Source organism: Oncorhynchus masou, chromosome 11 (genome assembly GCF_036934945.1).
Source record: "Oncorhynchus masou masou isolate Uvic2021 chromosome 11, UVic_Omas_1.1, whole genome shotgun sequence".
Taxonomy (NCBI): Eukaryota; Metazoa; Chordata; class Actinopteri; order Salmoniformes; family Salmonidae; genus Oncorhynchus; species Oncorhynchus masou.
Genome location: NC_088222.1, coordinates 17,566,742 through 17,584,457, shown reverse-complemented (window position 1 = coordinate 17,584,457; position 17,716 = coordinate 17,566,742). Strand labels below are relative to the sequence as shown.

Below are 17,716 nucleotides of genomic sequence, written 5' to 3'. Positions count from 1 at the left end.
CTGTTCTGGGTTGTGGATGTGTTCAGACTGTTCTGGGTCATGGATGTGTTCAGACTGTTCTGTGTCGTGGATGTATTCAGACTGTTTTGGGTTGTGGATGTGTTCAGACTGTTCTGGGTCGTGGATATGTTCAGACTGTTCTGGGTTGTGGATGTATTCAGACTGTTCTGGGTTGTGGATGTGTTCAGACTGTTCTGGGTCATGGATGTGTTCAGACTGTTCGGTGTCGTGGATGTATTCAGACTGTTCTGTGTCGTGGATGTATTCAGACTGTTTTGGGTTGTGGATTCAGACTGTTCTGGGTTGTGGATGTGTTCAGACTGTTCTGGGTTGTGGATGTGTTCAGACTGTTCTGGGTTGTGGATGTAGTCAGACTGTTCTGGGTAGTGGATGTGTTCAAACTGTTCTTGGTTGTGGATGTATTCAGACTGTTCTGGGTTGCGGATTCAGACTGTTCTGGTTTGTGGATTCAGACTGTTCTGGGTTGTGGATTTATTCAGATTGTTCTGGTTGTGGATGTATTCAGACTGTTCTGGGTTGTGGATGTGTTCAGACTGTTCTGTGTCGTGGATGTATTCAGACTGTTCTGGGTTGTGGATGTGTTCAGACTGTTCGGGTTGTGGATGTGTTCAGACTGTTCTGTGTCGTGGATGTATTCAGACTGTTCTGGGTTGTGGATGTGTTCAGACTGTTCTGGGTCGTGGATATGTTCAGACTGTTCTGGGTTGTGGATGTATTCAGACTGTTCTGGGTTGTGGATGTGTTCAGACTGTTCTGGGTACTGGATGTGTTCAGACTGTTCTGTGTCGTGGATGTATTCAGACTGTTTTGGGTTGTGGATGTGTTCAGACTGTTCTGGGTCGTATATATGTTCAGACTGTTCTGGGTTGTGGATGTATTCAGACTGTTCTGGGTTGTGGATGTGTTCAGACTGTTCTGGGTCATGGATGTGTTCAGACTGTTCTGGGTCGTGGATGTATTCAGACTGTTCTGGGTTGTGGATGTATTCAGACTGTTTTGGGTTGTGGATTCAGACTGTTCTGGGTTGTGGATGTGTTCAGACTGTTCTGGGTTGTGGATGTGTTCAGACTGTTCTGGGTTGTGGATGTAGTCAGACTGTTCTGGGTAGTGGATGTGTTCAAACTGTTCTTGGTTGTGGATGTATTCAGACTGTTCTGGGTTGCGGATTCAGACTGTTCTGGTTTGTGGATTCAGACTGTTCTGGGTTGTGGATGTGTTCAGACTGTTCTGGGTTGTGGATGTGTTCAGACTGTTCTGGGTTGTGGATGTGTTCGGACTGGTCTGGGTTGTGGATTGAGACTGTTCTGGGTTGTGGATTGAGACTGTTCTGGGTTGTGGATGTGTTCAGACTGTTCTGGGTTGTGGATGTGTTCAGACTGTTCGGGTTGCCGATGTATTGAGACTGTTCTTCGTTGTGGATGTATTCAAACTGTTCTGGGTTGTGGATGTGTTCAGACTGTTCTGGGTTGTGGATGTGTTCAGACTGTTCGGGTTGCGGATGTATTGAGACTGTTCTGGGTTGTGGATGTATTCAGACTGTTCTGGGTTGTGGATGTGTTCAGACTGTTCTGGGTTGTGGATGTATTCAGACTGTTCTGGGTTGTGGATGTATTCAGACTGTTCTGGGTTGTGGATGTGTTCAGACTGTTCTGGGTTGTGGATGTGTTCAGACTGTTCTGGGTTGTGGATGTATTCAGACTGTTCTGGGTTGTGGATGTATTCAGACTGTTCTGGGTTGTGGATGTGTTCAGACTGTTCTGGGTTGTGGATGTGTTCAGACTGTTCAGGGTTGTGGATGTTTTCAGACTGTTCTGGGTTGTGGATGTGTTCAGACTGTTCTGGGTCATGGATGTGTTCAGACTGTTCTGGGTTGTAAATGTGTTCAGACTGTTCTGGGTTTTGGATTTATTCAGATTGTTCTGGTTGTGGATGTATTCAGACTGTTCTGGGTTGTGGATGTGTTCAGACTGTTCTGTGTCGTGGATGTATTCAGACTGTTCTGGGTTGTGGATGTGTTCAGACTGTTCGGGTTGTGGATGTGTTCAGACTGTTCTGGGTTGTAAATGTGTTCAGACTGTTCTGGGTTGTGGATTTATTCAGATTGTTCTGGTTGTGGATGTATTCAGACTGTTCTGGGTTGTGGATGTGTTCAGACTGTTCTGTGTCGTGGATGTATTCAGACTGTTCTGGGTTGTGGATGTGTTCAGACTGTTCGGGTTGTGGATGTGTTCAGACTGTTCTGTGTCGTGGATGTATTCAGACTGTTCTGGGTTGTGGATGTGTTCAGACTGTTCTGGGTCGTGGATATGTTCAGACTGTTCTGGGTTGTGGATGTATTCAGACTGTTCTGGGTTGTGGATGTGTTCAGACTGTTCTGGGTCATGGATGTGTTCAGACTGTTCTGGTTGTGGATGTATTCAGACTGTTTTGGGTTGTGGATGTGTTCAGACTGTTCTGGGTTGTGGATATGTTCAGACTGTTCTGGGTTGTGGATGTATTCAGACTGTTCTGGGTTGTGGATGTGTTCAGACTGTTCTGGGTCATGGATGTGTTCAGACTGTTCGGTGTCGTGGATGTATTCAGACTGTTCTGTGTCGTGGATGTATTCAGACTGTTTTGGGTTGTGGATTCAGACTGTTCTGGGTTGTGGATGTGTTCAGACTGTTCTGGGTTGTGGATGTGTTCAGACTGTTCTGGGTTGTGGATGTAGTCAGACTGTTCTGGGTAGTGGATGTGTTCAGACTGTTCGGGTTGCCGATGTATTGAGACTGTTCTTGGTTGTGGATGTATTCAAACTGTTCTGGGTTGTGGATGTGTTCAGACTGTTCTGGGTTGTGTATGTCTTCAGACTGTTCGGGTTGCCGATGTATTGAGACTGTTCTTGGTTGTGGATGTATTCAAACTGTTCTGGGTTGTGGATGTGTTCAAACTGTTCTTGGTTGTGGATGTATTCAGACTGTTCTGGGTTGCGGATTCAGACTGTTCTGGTTTGTGGATTCAGACTGTTCTGGGTTGTGGATGTGTTCAGACTGTTCTGGGTTGTGGATGTGTTCAGACTGTTCTGGGTTGTGGATGTGTTCGGACTGGTCTGGGTTGTGGATTGAGACTGTTCTGGGTTGTGGATTGAGACTGTTCTGGGTTGTGGATGTGTTCAGACTGTTCTGGGTTGTGGATGTGTTCAGACTGTTCGGGTTGCCGATGTATTGAGGCTGTTCTTGGTTGTGGATGTATTCAAACTGTTCTGGGTTGTGGATGTGTTCAGACTGTTCTGGGTTGTGTATGTCTTCAGACTGTTCGGGTTGCGGATGTATTGAGACTGTTCTGGGTTGTGGATGTATTCAGACTGTTCTGGGTTGTGGATGTGTTCAGACTGTTCTGGGATGTGGATGTTTTCAGACTGTTCTGGGTTGTGGATGTGTTCAGACTGTTCTGGGTTGTGGATTTGTTCAGACTGTTCTGGGTTGTGGATTCAGACTGTTCTGGGTTGTGGATGTGTTCAGACTGTTCTGGGTTGTGGATTCAGACATTTCTGGGTTGTGGATGTGTTAAGACTGTTCTGGGTTGTGGATGTGTTCAGACTGTTCTGGGTTGTGGATGTTTTCGGACTGGTCTGGGATGTGGATTCAGACTGTTCTGGGTTGTGGATGTGTTCAGACTGTTCTGGGTTGTAAATGTGTTCAGACGGTTCTGGGTTGTGGATTTATTCAGATTGTTCTGGTTCTGGATGTATTCAGACTGTTCTGGGTTGTGGATGTGTTCAGACTGTTCTGGGTTGTGGATGTGTTCCGACTGTTCTGGGTTGTGGATGTGTTCGGACTGGTCTGGGTTGTAGATTCAGACTGTTCTGGGTTTGTGGATTCAGACTGTTCTGGGTTGTGGATGTGTTCAGACTGTTCTGGGTTGTGGATGTATTCAGACTGTTCTGGGTGGTGGATGTATTCAGACTGTTCTGGGTTGTGGATGTGTTCAGACTGTTCTGGGTTGTGGATGTGTTCAGACTGTTCTGGGTTGTGGATGTATTCAGACTGTTCTGGGTTGTGGATGTATTCAGACTGTTCTGGGTTGTGGATGTATTCAGACTGTTCTGGGTTGTGGATGCATTCAGACTGTTCTGGGTTGTGGATGTGTTCAGACTGTTCTGGGTTGTGGATTCAGACTGTTCTGGGCTGTGGATGTGTTCAGACTGCTCTGGGTTGTGGATGTATTCAGACTGTTCTGGGTTGTGGATGTGTTCAGACTGTTCTGGGTCATGGATGTGTTCAGACTGTTCTGGGTTGTAAATGTGTTCAGACTGTTCTGGGTTGTGGATTTATTCAGACTGTTCTGGGTTGTGGATGTGTTCAGACTGTTCGGGTTGTGGATGTGTTCAGACTGTTCTGGGTTGTAAATGTGTTCAGACTGTTCTGGGTTGTGGATGTATTCAGATTGTTCTGGTTGTGGATGTATTCAGACTGTTCTGGGTTGTGGATGTGTTCAGACTGTTCTGTGTCATGGATGTATTCAGACTGTTCTGGGTTGTGGATGTGTTCAGACTGTTCGGGTTGTGGATGTGTTCAGACTGTTCTGTGTCGTGGATGTATTCAGACTGTTCTGGGTTGTGGATGTGTTCAGACTGTTCTGGGTCGTGGATATGTTCAGACTGTTCTGGGTTGTGGATGTATTCAGACTGTTCTGGGTTGTGGATGTGTTCAGACTGTTCTGGGTCATGGATGTGTTCAGACTGTTCTGTGTCGTGGATGTATTCAGACTGTTTTGGGTTGTGGATGTGTTCAGACTGTTCTGGGTCGTATATATGTTCAGACTGTTCTGGGTTGTGGATGTATTCAGACTGTTCTGGGTTGTGGATGTGTTCAGACTGTTCTGGGTCATGGATGTGTTCAGACTGTTCGGTGTCGTGGATGTATTCAGACTGTTTTGGGTTGTGGATTCAGACCGTTCTGGGTTGTGGATGTGTTCAGACTGTTCTGGGTTGTGCATGTGTTCAGACTGTTCTGGGTTGTGGATGTATTCAGACTGTTCTGGGTAGTGGATGTGTTCAAACTGTTCTTGGTTGTGGATGTATTCAGACTGTTCTGGGTTGCGGATTCAGACTGTTCTGGTTTGTGGATTCAGACTGTTCTGGGTTGTGGATGTGTTCAGACTGTTCTGGGTTGTGGATGTGTTCAGACTGTTCTGGGTTGTGGATGTGTTCGGACTGGTCTGGGTTGTGGATTGAGACTGTTCTGGGTTGTGGATTGAGACTGTTCTGGGTTGTGGATGTGTTCAGACTGTTCTGGGTTGTGGATGTTTTCGGACTGGTCTGGGATGTGGATTCAGACTGTTCTGGGTTGTGGATGTGTTCAGACTGTTCTGGGTTGTAAATGTGTTCAGACGGTTCTGGGTTGTGGATTTATTCAGATTGTTCTGGTTCTGGATGTATTCAGACTGTTCTGGGTTGTGGATGTGTTCAGACTGTTCTGGGTTGTGGATGTGTTCCGACTGTTCTGGGTTGTGGATGTGTTCGGACTGGTCTGGGTTGTAGATTCAGACTGTTCTGGTTTGTGGATTCAGACTGTTCTGGGTTGTGGATGTGTTCAGACTGTTCTGGGTTGTGGATGTATTCAGACTGTTCTGGGTTGTGGATGTATTCAGACTGTTCTGGGTTGTGGATGTGTTCAGACTGTTCTGGGTTGTGGATGTGTTCAGACTGTTCTGGGTTGTGGATGTATTCAGACTGTTCTGGGTTGTGGATGTATTCAGACTGTTCTGGGTTGTGGATGTATTCAGACTGTTCTGGGTTGTGGATGTATTCAGACTGTTCTGGGTTGTGGATGTGTTCAGACTGTTCTGGGTTGTGGATTCAGACTGTTCTGGGCTGTGGATGTGTTCAGACTGCTCTGGGTTGTGGATGTATTCAGACTGTTCTGGGTTGTGGATGTGTTCAGACTGTTCTGGGTCATGGATGTGTTCAGACTGTTCTGGGTTGTAAATGTGTTCAGACTGTTCTGGGTTGTGGATTTATTCAGACTGTTCTGGGTTGTGGATGTGTTCAGACTGTTCGGGTTGTGGATGTGTTCAGACTGTTCTGGGTTGTGGATGTATTCAGACTGTTCTGGGTTGTGGATGTGTTCAGACTGTTCTGGGTTGTGGATGTGTTCAGACTGTTCTGGGTTGTGGATGTATTCAGACTGTTCTGGGTTGTGGATGTGTTCAGACTGTTCTGGGTTGTAAATGTGTTCAGACGGTTCTGGGTTGTGGATTTATTCAGATTGTTCTGGTTCTGGATGTATTCAGACTGTTCTGGGTTGTGGATGTGTTCAGACTGTTCTGGGTTGTGGATGTATTCAGACTGTTCTGGGTTGTGGATGTGTTCAGACTGTTCTGGGTTGTGGATGTGTTCAGACTGTTCTGGGTTGTGGATGTATTCAGACTGTTCTGGGTTGTGGATGTATTCAGACTGTTCTGGGTTGTGGATGTATTCAGACTGTTCTGGGTTGTGGATGTATTCAGACTGTTCTGGGTTGTGGATGTGTTCAGACTGTTCTGGGTTGTGGATTCAGACTGTTCTGGGCTGTGGATGTGTTCAGACTGTTCTGGGTTGTGGATGTATTCAGACTGTTCTGGGTTGTGGATGTGTTCAGACTGTTCTGGGTCATGGATGTGTTCAGACTGTTCTGGGTTGTAAATGTGTTCAGACTGTTCTGGGTTGTGGATTTATTCAGACTGTTCTGGGTTGTGGATGTGTTCAGACTGTTCTGGGTTGTGGATGTGTTCAGACTGTTCTGGGTTGTAAATGTGTTCAGACTGTTCTGGGTTGTGGATGTATTCAGATTGTTCTGGTTGTGGATGTATTCAGACTGTTCTGGGTTGTGGATGTGTTCAGACTGTTCTGTGTCATGGATGTATTCAGACTGTTCTGGGTTGTGGATGTGTTCAGACTGTTCGGGTTGTGGATGTGTTCAGACTGTTCTGTGTCGTGGATGTATTCAGACTGTTCTGGGTTGTGGATGTGTTCAGACTGTTCTGGGTCGTGGATATGTTCAGACTGTTCTGGGTTGTGGATGTATTCAGACTGTTCTGGGTTGTGGATGTGTTCAGACTGTTCTGGGTCATGGATGTGTTCAGACTGTTCTGTGTCGTGGATGTATTCAGACTGTTTTGGGTTGTGGATGTGTTCAGACTGTTCTGGGTCGTATATATGTTCAGACTGTTCTGGGTTGTGGATGTATTCAGACTGTTCTGGGTTGTGGATGTGTTCAGACTGTTCTGGGTCATGGATGTGTTCAGACTGTTCGGTGTCGTGGATGTATTCAGACTGTTTTGGGTTGTGGATTCAGACTGTTCTGGGTTGTGCATGTGTTCAGACTGTTCTGGGTTGTGGATGTATTCAGACTGTTCTGGGTAGTGGATGTGTTCAAACTGTTCTTGGTTGTGGATGTATTCAGACTGTTCTGGGTTGCGGATTCAGACTGTTCTGGTTTGTGGATTCAGACTGTTCTGGGTTGTGGATGTGTTCAGACTGTTCTGGGTTGTGGATGTGTTCAGACTGTTCTGGGTTGTGGATGTGTTCGGACTGGTCTGGGTTGTGGATTGAGACTGTTCTGGGTTGTGGATTGAGACTGTTCTGGGTTGTGGATGTGTTCAGACTGTTCTGGGTTGTGGATGTGTTCAGACTGTTCGGGTTGCCGATGTATTGAGACTGTTCTTGGTTGTGGATGTATTCAAACTGTTCTGGGTTGTGGATGTGTTCAGACTGTTCTGGGTTGTGTATGTTCTCAGACTGTTCGGGTTGCGGATGTATTGAGACTGTTCTGGGTTGTGAATGTATTCAGACTGTTCTGGGTTGTGGATCTGTTCAGACTGTTCTGGGTTGTGGATGTTTTCAGACTGTTCTGGGTTGTGGATGTGTTCAGACTGTTCTGGGTTGTGGATTTGTTCAGACTGTTCTGGGTTGTGGATTCAGACTGTTCTGGGTTGTGGATGTGTTCAGACTGTTCTGGGTTGTGGATTCAGACATTTCTGGGTTGTGGATGTGTTAAGACTGTTCTGGGTTGTGGATGTGTTCAGACTGTTCTGGGTTGTGGATTTATTCAGATTGTTCTGGTTCTGGATGTATTCAGACTGTTCTGGGTTGTGGATGTGTTCAGACTGTTCTGGGTTGTGGATGTGTTCCGACTGTTCTGGGTTGTGGATGTGTTCGGACTGGTCTGGGTTGTAGATTCAGACTGTTCTGGTTTGTGGATTCAGACTGTTCTGGGTTGTGGATGTGTTCAGACTGTTCTGGGTTGTGGATGTATTCAGACTGTTCTGGGTTGTGGATGTATTCAGACTGTTCTGGGTTGTGGATGTGTTCAGACTGTTCTGGGTTGTGGATGTGTTCAGACTGTTCTGGGTTGTGGATGTATTCAGACTGTTCTGGGTTGTGGATGTATTCAGACTGTTCTGGGTTGTGGATGTATTCAGACTGTTCTGGGTTGTGGATGTATTCAGACTGTTCTGGGTTGTGGATGTGTTCAGACTGTTCTGGGTTGTGGATTCAGACTGTTCTGGGCTGTGGATGTGTTCAGACTGTTCTGGGTTGTGGATGTATTCAGACTGTTCTGGGTTGTGGATGTGTTCAGACTGTTCTGGGTCATGGATGTGTTCAGACTGTTCTGGGTTGTAAATGTGTTCAGACTGTTCTGGGTTGTGGATTTATTCAGACTGTTCTGGGTTGTGGATGTGTTCAGACTGTTCGGGTTGTGGATGTGTTCAGACTGTTCTGGGTTGTAAATGTGTTCAGACTGTTCTGGGTTGTGGATTTATTCAGATTGTTCTGGTTGTGGATGTATTCAGACTGTTCTGGGTTGTGGATGTGTTCAGACTGTTCTGTGTCGTGGATGTATTCAGACTGTTCTGGGTTGTGGATGTGTTCAGACTGTTCGGGTTGTGGATGTGTTCAGACTGTTCTGTGTCGTGGATGTATTCAGACTGTTCTGGGTTGTGGATGTGTTCAGACTGTTCTGGGTCGTGGATATGTTCAGACTGTTCTGGGTTGTGGATGTATTCAGACTGTTCTGGGTTGTGGATGTGTTCAGACTGTTCTGGGTCATGGATGTGTTCAGACTGTTCCGTGTCGTGGATGTATTCAGACTGTTTTGGGTTGTGGATGTGTTCAGACTGTTCTGGGTCGTATATATGTTCAGACTGTTCTGGGTTGTGGATGTATTCAGACTGTTCTGGGTTGTGGATGTGTTCAGACTGTTCTGGGTCATGGATGTGTTCAGACTGTTCGGTGTCGTGGATGTATTCAGACTGTTTTGGGTTGTGGATTCAGACCGTTCTGGGTTGTGGATGTGTTCAGACTGTTCTGGGTTGTGGATGTGTTCAGACTGTTCTTGGTTGTGGATGTATTCAGACTGTTCTGGGTTGCGGATTCAGACTGTTCTGGTTTGTGGATTCAGACTGTTCTGGTTTGTGGATGTGTTCAGACTGTTCTGGGTTGTGGATGTGTTCAGACTGTTCTGGGTTGTGGATGTGTTCGGACTGGTCTGGGTTGTGGATTGAGACTGTTCTGGGTTGTGGATTGAGACTGTTCTGGGTTGTGGATGTGTTCAGACTGTTCTGGGTTGTGGATGTGTTCAGACTGTTCGGGTTGCCGATGTATTGAGACTGTTCTTGGTTGTGGATGTATTCAAACTGTTCTGGGTTGTGGATGTGTTCAGACTGTTCTGGGTTGTGTATGTTCTCAGACTGTTCGGGTTGCGGATGTATTGAGACTGTTCTGGGTTGTGAATGTATTGAGACTGTTCTGGGTTGTGGATGTGTTCAGACTGTTCTGGGTTGTGGATGTTTTCAGACTGTTCTGGGTTGTGGATGTATTCAGACTGTTCTGGGTTGTGGATGTATTCAGACTGTTCTGGGTTGTGGATGTATTCAGACTGTTCTGGGTTGTGGATGTATTCAGACTGTTCTGGGTTGTGGATGTGTTCAGACTGTTCTGGGTTGTAAATGTGTTCAGACTGTTCTGGGTTGTGGATTCAGACTGTTCTGGGCTGTGGATGTGTTCAGACTGTTCTGGGTTGTGGATGTATTCAGACTGTTCTGGGTTGTGGATGTGTTCAGACTGTTCTGGGTCATGGATGTGTTCAGACTGTTCTGGGTTGTAAATGTGTTCAGACTGTTCTGGGTTGTGGATTTATTCAGACTGTTCTGGGTTGTGGATGTGTTCAGACTGTTCGGGTTGTGGATGTGTTCAGACTGTTCTGGGTTGTAAATGTGTTCAGACTGTTCTGGGTTGTGGATTTATTCAGATTGTTCTGGTTGTGGATGTATTCAGACTGTTCTGGGTTGTGGATGTGTTCAGACTGTTCTGTGTCGTGGATGTATTCAGACTGTTCTGGGTTGTGGATGTGTTCAGACTGTTCGGGTTGTGGATGTGTTCAGACTGTTCTGTGTCGTGGATGTATTCAGACTGTTCTGGGTTGTGGATGTGTTCAGACTGTTCTGGGTTGTGGATATGTTCAGACTGTTCTGGGTTGTGGATGTATTCAGACTGTTCTGGGTTGTGGATGTGTTCAGACTGTTCTGGGTCATGGATGTGTTCAGACTGTTCCGTGTCGTGGATGTATTCAGACTGTTTTGGGTTGTGGATGTGTTCAGACTGTTCTGGGTCGTATATATGTTCAGACTGTTCTGGGTTGTGGATGTATTCAGACTGTTCTGGGTTGTGGATGTGTTCAGACTGTTCTGGGTCATGGATGTGTTCAGACTGTTCTGGTGTCGTGGATGTATTCAGACTGTTTTGGGTTGTGGATTCAGACCGTTCTGGGTTGTGGATGTGTTCAGACTGTTCTGGGTTGTGGATGTGTTCAGACTGTTCTTGGTTGTGGATGTATTCAGACTGTTCTGGGTTGCGGATTCAGACTGTTCTGGTTTGTGGATTCAGACTGTTCTGGGTTGTGGATGTGTTCAGACTGTTCTGGGTTGTGGATGTGTTCAGACTGTTCTGGGTTGTGGATGTGTTCAGACTGTTCTGGGTTGTGGATTGAGACTGTTCTGGGTTGTGGATTGAGACTGTTCTGGGTTGTGGATGTGTTCAGACTGTTCTGGGTTGTGGATGTGTTCAGACTGTTCGGGTTGGATGTATTGAGACTGTTCTTGGTTGTGGATGTATTCAAACTGTTCTGGGTTGTGGATGTGTTCAGACTGTTCTGGGTTGTGTATGTTCTCAGACTGTTCGGGTTGCGGATGTATTGAGACTGTTCTGGGTTGTGAATGTATTGAGACTGTTCTGGGTTGTGGATGTGTTCAGACTGTTCTGGGTTGTGGATGTTTTCAGACTGTTCTGGGTTGTGGATGTGTTCAGACTGTTCTGGGTTGTGGATTTGTTCAGACTGTTCTGGGTTGTGGATTCAGACTGTTCTGGGTTGTGGATGTGTTCAGACTGTTCTGGGTTGTGGATTCAGACATTTCTGGGTTGTGGATGTGTTAAGACTGTTCTGGGTTGTGGATGTGTTCAGACTGTTCTGGGTTGTGGATGTGTTCAGACTGTTCTGGGTTGTGGATGTTTTCGGACTGGTCTGGGATGTGGATTCAGACTGTTTGGGTTGTGGATGTATTCAGACTGTTCTGGGTTGTGGATGTATTCAGACTGTTCTGGGTTGTGGATGTGTTCAGACTGTTCTGGGTTGTGGATGTGTTCAGACTGTTCTGGGTTGTGGATGTGTTCAGACTTTTCTGGTTTGTGGATGTGTTCAGACTGTTCTGGGTTGTGGATTCAGACTGTTCTGGGTTGTGGATGTGTTCAGACTGCTCTGGGTTGTGGATGTGGGCAGACTGTTCTGGGTTGTGGATGTGTTCAGACTGTTCTGGGTTGCGGATGTGTTCGGACTGGTCTGGGTTGTGGATTCAGACTGTTCTGGGTTGTAGATGTGTTCAGACTGTTCTGGGTTGTGAATGTGTTCCGACTGTTCTGGGTTGTGGATGTGTTCAGATTGTTCTGGTTGTGGATGTATTCAGACCGTTCTGGGTTGTGGATGTGTTCAGACTGTTCTGGGTTGTGAATGTGTTCAGACTGTTCTGGGTTGTGAATGTGTTCAGACTGTTCTGGGTTGTGGATGTGTTCAGACTGTTCTGGGTTGTGGATGTGTTCAGACTGTTCTGGGTTGTGGATGTGATTTGACTGTTCTGGGTTGTGGATGTGTTCAGACTGTTCTGGGTTGTGGATGTATTCAGACTGTTCTGGGTTGTGGATGTATTCAGACTGTTCTGGGTTGTGGATGTGTTCAGACTGTTCTGGGTTGTGGATGTGTTCAGACTGTTCTGGGTTGTGGATGTGTTTTGACTGTTCTGGGTTGTGGATGTGTTCAGACTGTTCTGGGTTGTGGATGTATTCAGACTGTTCTGGGTTGTGGATGTGTTCAGACTGTTCTGGGTTGTGGATGTATTCAAACTGTTCTGGGTTGTGTATTCATACTGTGTTGTAATGTGTGCTGTATGTTCTTTCCAGCCCAACCTGGAGATCAACCACCATGCAGACAAGTCTCTAGACAGCTTCTGTAAGTGGCAGAAGTCTATCCTCAGTCACCAAGGAGATGGGAACAGCATTCCGGAGAACGGCATGGCTCACCATGACAATGCTGTCCTCATCACAAGGTAGGAATCCCTTCTCTTTCTATCTGACCTGTTACCCTCTGGGGGAAGAACAGAGACACCTGGATGGGGGAAAGGTTCTACTTTCCAACTTCACACACACACACACACACACACACACACACACACACACACACACACACACACACACACACACACACACACACACACACACACACACACACACACACACACACACACACACACACACACACACACACACACACACACACACACACTTTCATGCTGTTATTATTATTCCAGTGGTAAGAGTATGTCATTATTTAGCTTACTGTTCGTCTTTTACTCTTCTTGACCAAACATTTATTTAGATGACTCATTGGACAATGAGAGCATGTTTACTTAAATGCTTTAGCAGTCCTACTTTAGAAGTCCTTCCACCTTCCGACTCTGTCCTTCCGACTCTGTCCTTCCAACTCTGTGCTGCGTTGGCATTACACAGACAGAACACTACAGTAACTTCGAAACACACAACCAAGTCATTACTCATATCTATTACTGGCTTCAGTCTGTATGTAGTACCTACTGTACTGTACCTCTTACAGCTACTGACAACGGGAAACTAGCCTCTCTGTCATACCAGTCATACTACATTAATGCATGGTAACCTTGCTGCAGCAAAATCTATTTCATTACCTGCTATTGGCTAAATTGTTGCCTGAGCTGTTTTGACCACATAACCTAGCAACTAACGTGTGTATTCCTTACTTATTTTGACTGCAGGGGGGTTGTTGTTTTGTGGGTTAAATGGCATGGGTTAAAGCCCTGCTTTTGTTTCTCCTTGCCTGGTTGTGTACAAACCAGGTTTTCTACTAATGTTAGACTAGTGCTAGTTTACTTTAGTTGTTTGTCTGTCAAGTAACGTTCTCCAGCTCCTTTTCAGAGTCCTGTTGTTGTAAAGTTACCACTTGGTGAACCATCCATAGGAGTGACCATAAAGATAGGGTTTGCAGGTAACCTAGTGCTTAAGAGCTTTGGGCCAGTCGCCGAAAGGTTGCTGGTTCAAATCCCCGACCAGAATACATGAAAAATCTGCCAATGTGCCCTTTAGCAAGGCACGTAATGCACATTTCTCCTGTAAGTTGCTTTTTATTTGTTTATTTTTATTTCCCCTTTATTTAACCAGGTGGGGCAGTTGAGAACAAGTTCTCATTTACAACTGCGACCAGGCCAAGATAAAGCAAAGCAGGGCGACAAAAACAACACTGAGTTACACATGGGATTAACAAAAGTACAGTCAATAACACAATAGAAAAATCTGTATACAGTGTGTGTAAATGGAGTAAGGAGGTAAGGAAATAAATAGGCCAATAGTGGCGAAGTAATTACAATTTAGCAAATTACACTGGAGTGATAGATGTGCAGATGAGGATGTGCAAGTAGAAACACTGGTGTGCAAAAGAGCAGAAAACATAAACAAATAAGGGATGAGGTAGGTAGTTGGTTGGATGGGCTATTTACAGATGTGCTGTGTACAGCTGCAGCGATCGGAAAGCTGCTCTGAGAGCTGATGCTTAAAGTTAGTGAGGGAGATAAGTCTCCAACTTCAGTGATTTTTGCAATTCGTTCCAGTCACTGGCAGCAGAGAACTGGAAGGAAAGGCGGCCAAAAGAGGTGTTGGATTTGGGGATGACCAGTGAAATATACCTGCTGGAGCGCATGCTACGGGTGTGTGTTGCTATGGTGACCAGTGAGCTGCTTTGGATAAGAGTGTCTGGTAAATGACTAGAATGTAGACAGTAGGTAAGGCTTAACATGCCAAACTTCTCTAACGTTACTGACAGTAGTTGTGAGCCTTAGAAGTTATGCTGCCATTGTGATGCCAGAAGGCTACTGAAGGGGTTTTATGGAGTGCTTGCTGTCTTCAGCCGTCTGTTGTGTCCGTATTTATCGAAGAACTGGTCTGTACTGGTAAACTTACATCACATCAGCCTTCTGCTGCTACAGGCCTCTCCAGCGTGTGTCTGATGCTAAACCAACACTAGCTGCTAGCCGTTCACTAAAGCCTTTTGTTGTATGCACAGGGAATGCTACACGCTGCTTACAGAGTTCAGTGATGTTCAGTGACTGTGTTTGTATTATAGGCCCTCTACAACATCTCATTATTGTATGAGAGAGAGAGAGAGAGAGAGAGAGAGAGAGAGAGAAAGAGAGAGAGATGATAGATAGATGATAGATAGATAGATAGATAGATAGATAGATAGATAGATAGAAGGAAGGAAGGAAGGAAGGTAGCAAAGAGAGAGAGAGAGGTAAAAATACTTGAATCAGTTATAGAACCCATTGCCCTTTATGGTTGTGAGGTCTGGGGTCCGCTCACCAACCAAGAATTCACAAAATGGGACAAACACCAAATTGAGACTCTGCATGCAGAATTCTGCAAAAATATCCTTCGTGTACAATGTAGAACACCAAATATGCATGCAGAGCAGAATTAGGCCGATACCCGCTAATGATCAAAATCCAGGAAAGAGCTGTCAAATTCTACAACCACCTAAAAGGAAGCGACTTCCATAACAAAGCCATCACCTACAGTGAAGAGTCCCCTAAGCAAGCTGGTCCTGGGGCTCTGTTCACAAACACAAACACACCCCACAGAGCCCCAGGACAGCAACACAATTAGACCCAACCAAATCATGAGAAAACAAAAAGATAATTACTTGACACATTGGAAAGAATTAACAAAAAACAGAGCAGACTAGAATGCTATTTGGCCCTAAACAGAGAGTACACAGTGGCAGAATACCTGACCACTGTGACTGACCCAAACCTAAAGATAGCTTTGACTATGTACAGACTCAGTGAGCATATCCTTGCTATTGAGAAAGGCTGCCGTAGTCAGACCTGGCTCTCAAGAAAAGACAGGCAATGTACACGCTGCCATCAAAATGAGGTGGAAACTGAGCTGCACTTCCTAACCTCCTGCCCAAATTATGGCCATATTAGAGACACATACTGTATTTCCCTCAGATTACACAGATCCACAAAGAATTTCGAAAAGCAAACCTGATTTTGATAAACTCCCATATCTACTGGGTGAAATACCACAGTGTGACATCACAGCAGCAAGATTTGTGACCTGTTGCCACAAGAAAAGGTTAACCAGTGAAGAACAAACACCATTGTAAATACAACCCATATTTATGCTTATTTATTTTCACTTTTGTACTTTAACCATTTGTACATCGTTACAACACTGTATATATACATAATATGACATCAGTAATGTCTTTATTCTTTTGGAACTTCTTGAAAAGGGCGGAAAGGAGATAGTCATACACTACATTACCAATAGTATTCCAAAATCATGGGCATTAATATGGAGTTGGTCCTCCTCTGCTGCCTCCACTCTTCTGGGAAGGTTTCTACTCGATGTTGGAACATTGCTGCCTCCAGTCTTCTGGGAAGGTTTCTACTCGATGTTGGAACATTGCTGCCTCCAGTCTTCTGGGAAGGCTTTCTACTAGATGTTGGAACATTGCTGCCTCCAGTCTTCTGGGAAGGTTTCTACTAGATGTTGGAACATTGCTGTCCTCCAGTCTTGCTGCTCCAGTCTTCTGGAAGGCTTTCTACTAGATGTTGCTGCCTCCAACGGTTTCTAAGATGTTGGAACATTGCTTTTCTGGGAAGGCTAGATGTTGGAACATTGCTGCCTCCAGTCTTCTGGGAAGGCTTTCTACTAGATGTTGGAACATTGCTGCCTCCAGTCTTCTGGGAAGGCTTTCTACTAGATATTAGAACATTGCTGCCTCCAGTCTTCTGGGAAGGCTTTCTACTAGATGTTGGAACATTGTTGCCTCCAGTCTTCTGGGAAGGCTTTCCACTAGATGTTGGAACATTGCTGCCTCCAGTCTTCTGGGAAGGCTTTCTACTAGATGTTGGAACATTGTTGCCTCCAGTCTTCTGGGAAGGCTTTCCACTAGATGTTGGAACATTGCTGCCTCCAGTCTTCTGGGAAGGCTTTCTACTAGATGTTGGAACATTGCTGCCTCCAGTCTTCTGGGAAGGCTTTCTACTCGATGTTGGAACATTGCTGCAGGGACTTGCTTCCATTCAACCACAAGAGCATTAGTGAGGTTGGGGACTGATGTTGGGCAATTAGGCCTGGCTCGCAGTCGGCGTTACAATTCATCCCAAAGGTGTTCAATGGGCTTGAGGTCAGGGCTCTGTGCAGGCCAGTCAAGTTCTTTCAAACCGATCTCGACAAACCATCTGTATGGACCTCACTTTCTGTACGGGGGTCATTGTCATGCTAAAACAGGAAAGGGCCATCCCCTAGCTGTTGCCACAAGTTGGAATCACAGAATCCTGTAGAATGTCATTGTATGCTGTAGCGTTAAGATTTCCCTTCACTAGAACTACGGGGCCCGAACCATAAAAAACAGCCCCAGATCATTCTTCCTCCTCCACCAAACTTGACATTTGCCACTATGTAACGTTCTGCTGGCACCCTCCAAACCAAGATTTGTCCGTCAGACTGCCAGATGGTGAAGCATGATTCATCACTCCAGAGAACACTTTTCCACTGCTCCAGAGTCCAATGGTGGCAAGCTTTACACCACTTCAGCCCACTCTTGTCATGGCGCATGGTGATCTTAAGCTTGTGTTTGGCTGCTCTGCCATAGAAACCCATTTCATGAAGCTTCTGGTGAACAGTTATTGTGCTGACGTCACTTCCAGAGACCCTTGTGTGCCCTCCCACTTTGCGGCTGAGACAGCACTTACAGTTGACCAGGGCAGCTCTAGCTGGGCACAAATTTGACAAACTGACTTGTTCGAAAGGTGGCATCCTATGACAGTTCCACGTTGAAAGTCGCTGAGCCATTTTACTACCAATGTTTGTATAGGGAGATTAGGGGCTGTGTGCTGGATTTGATATACCTGTCAGCATCGAGTGTGGCTGAAGGGGTGCTGAAATAGCCCAATCCACTCATTTGAAGGGGTGCTGAAATAGCCCAATCCACTCATTTGAAAGGGTTTCCACATACTTTAGTATAGATAGTGTAGTTCTATGATAAATTGCATGGCCGAGGGCAACCCTCATCAAAATCACTCATCGTCT

The 17,716-nt window shown here is 45.7% G+C and overlaps 1 protein-coding gene across 1 annotated transcript in view; it reads left to right on the top strand.

The window, feature by feature from the left end:
- LOC135548216 (A disintegrin and metalloproteinase with thrombospondin motifs 6-like) overlaps nt 1–17,716 on the top strand; it is a 170,398-nt gene that overhangs the window by 30,555 nt on the left and 122,127 nt on the right. Inside the window, exon 6 of the mRNA XM_064977577.1 lies at nt 12,491–12,636. Coding sequence (XP_064833649.1) covers nt 12,491–12,636 — 146 coding nt within the window. The remainder of the gene's footprint in view (nt 1–12,490; nt 12,637–17,716) is intronic.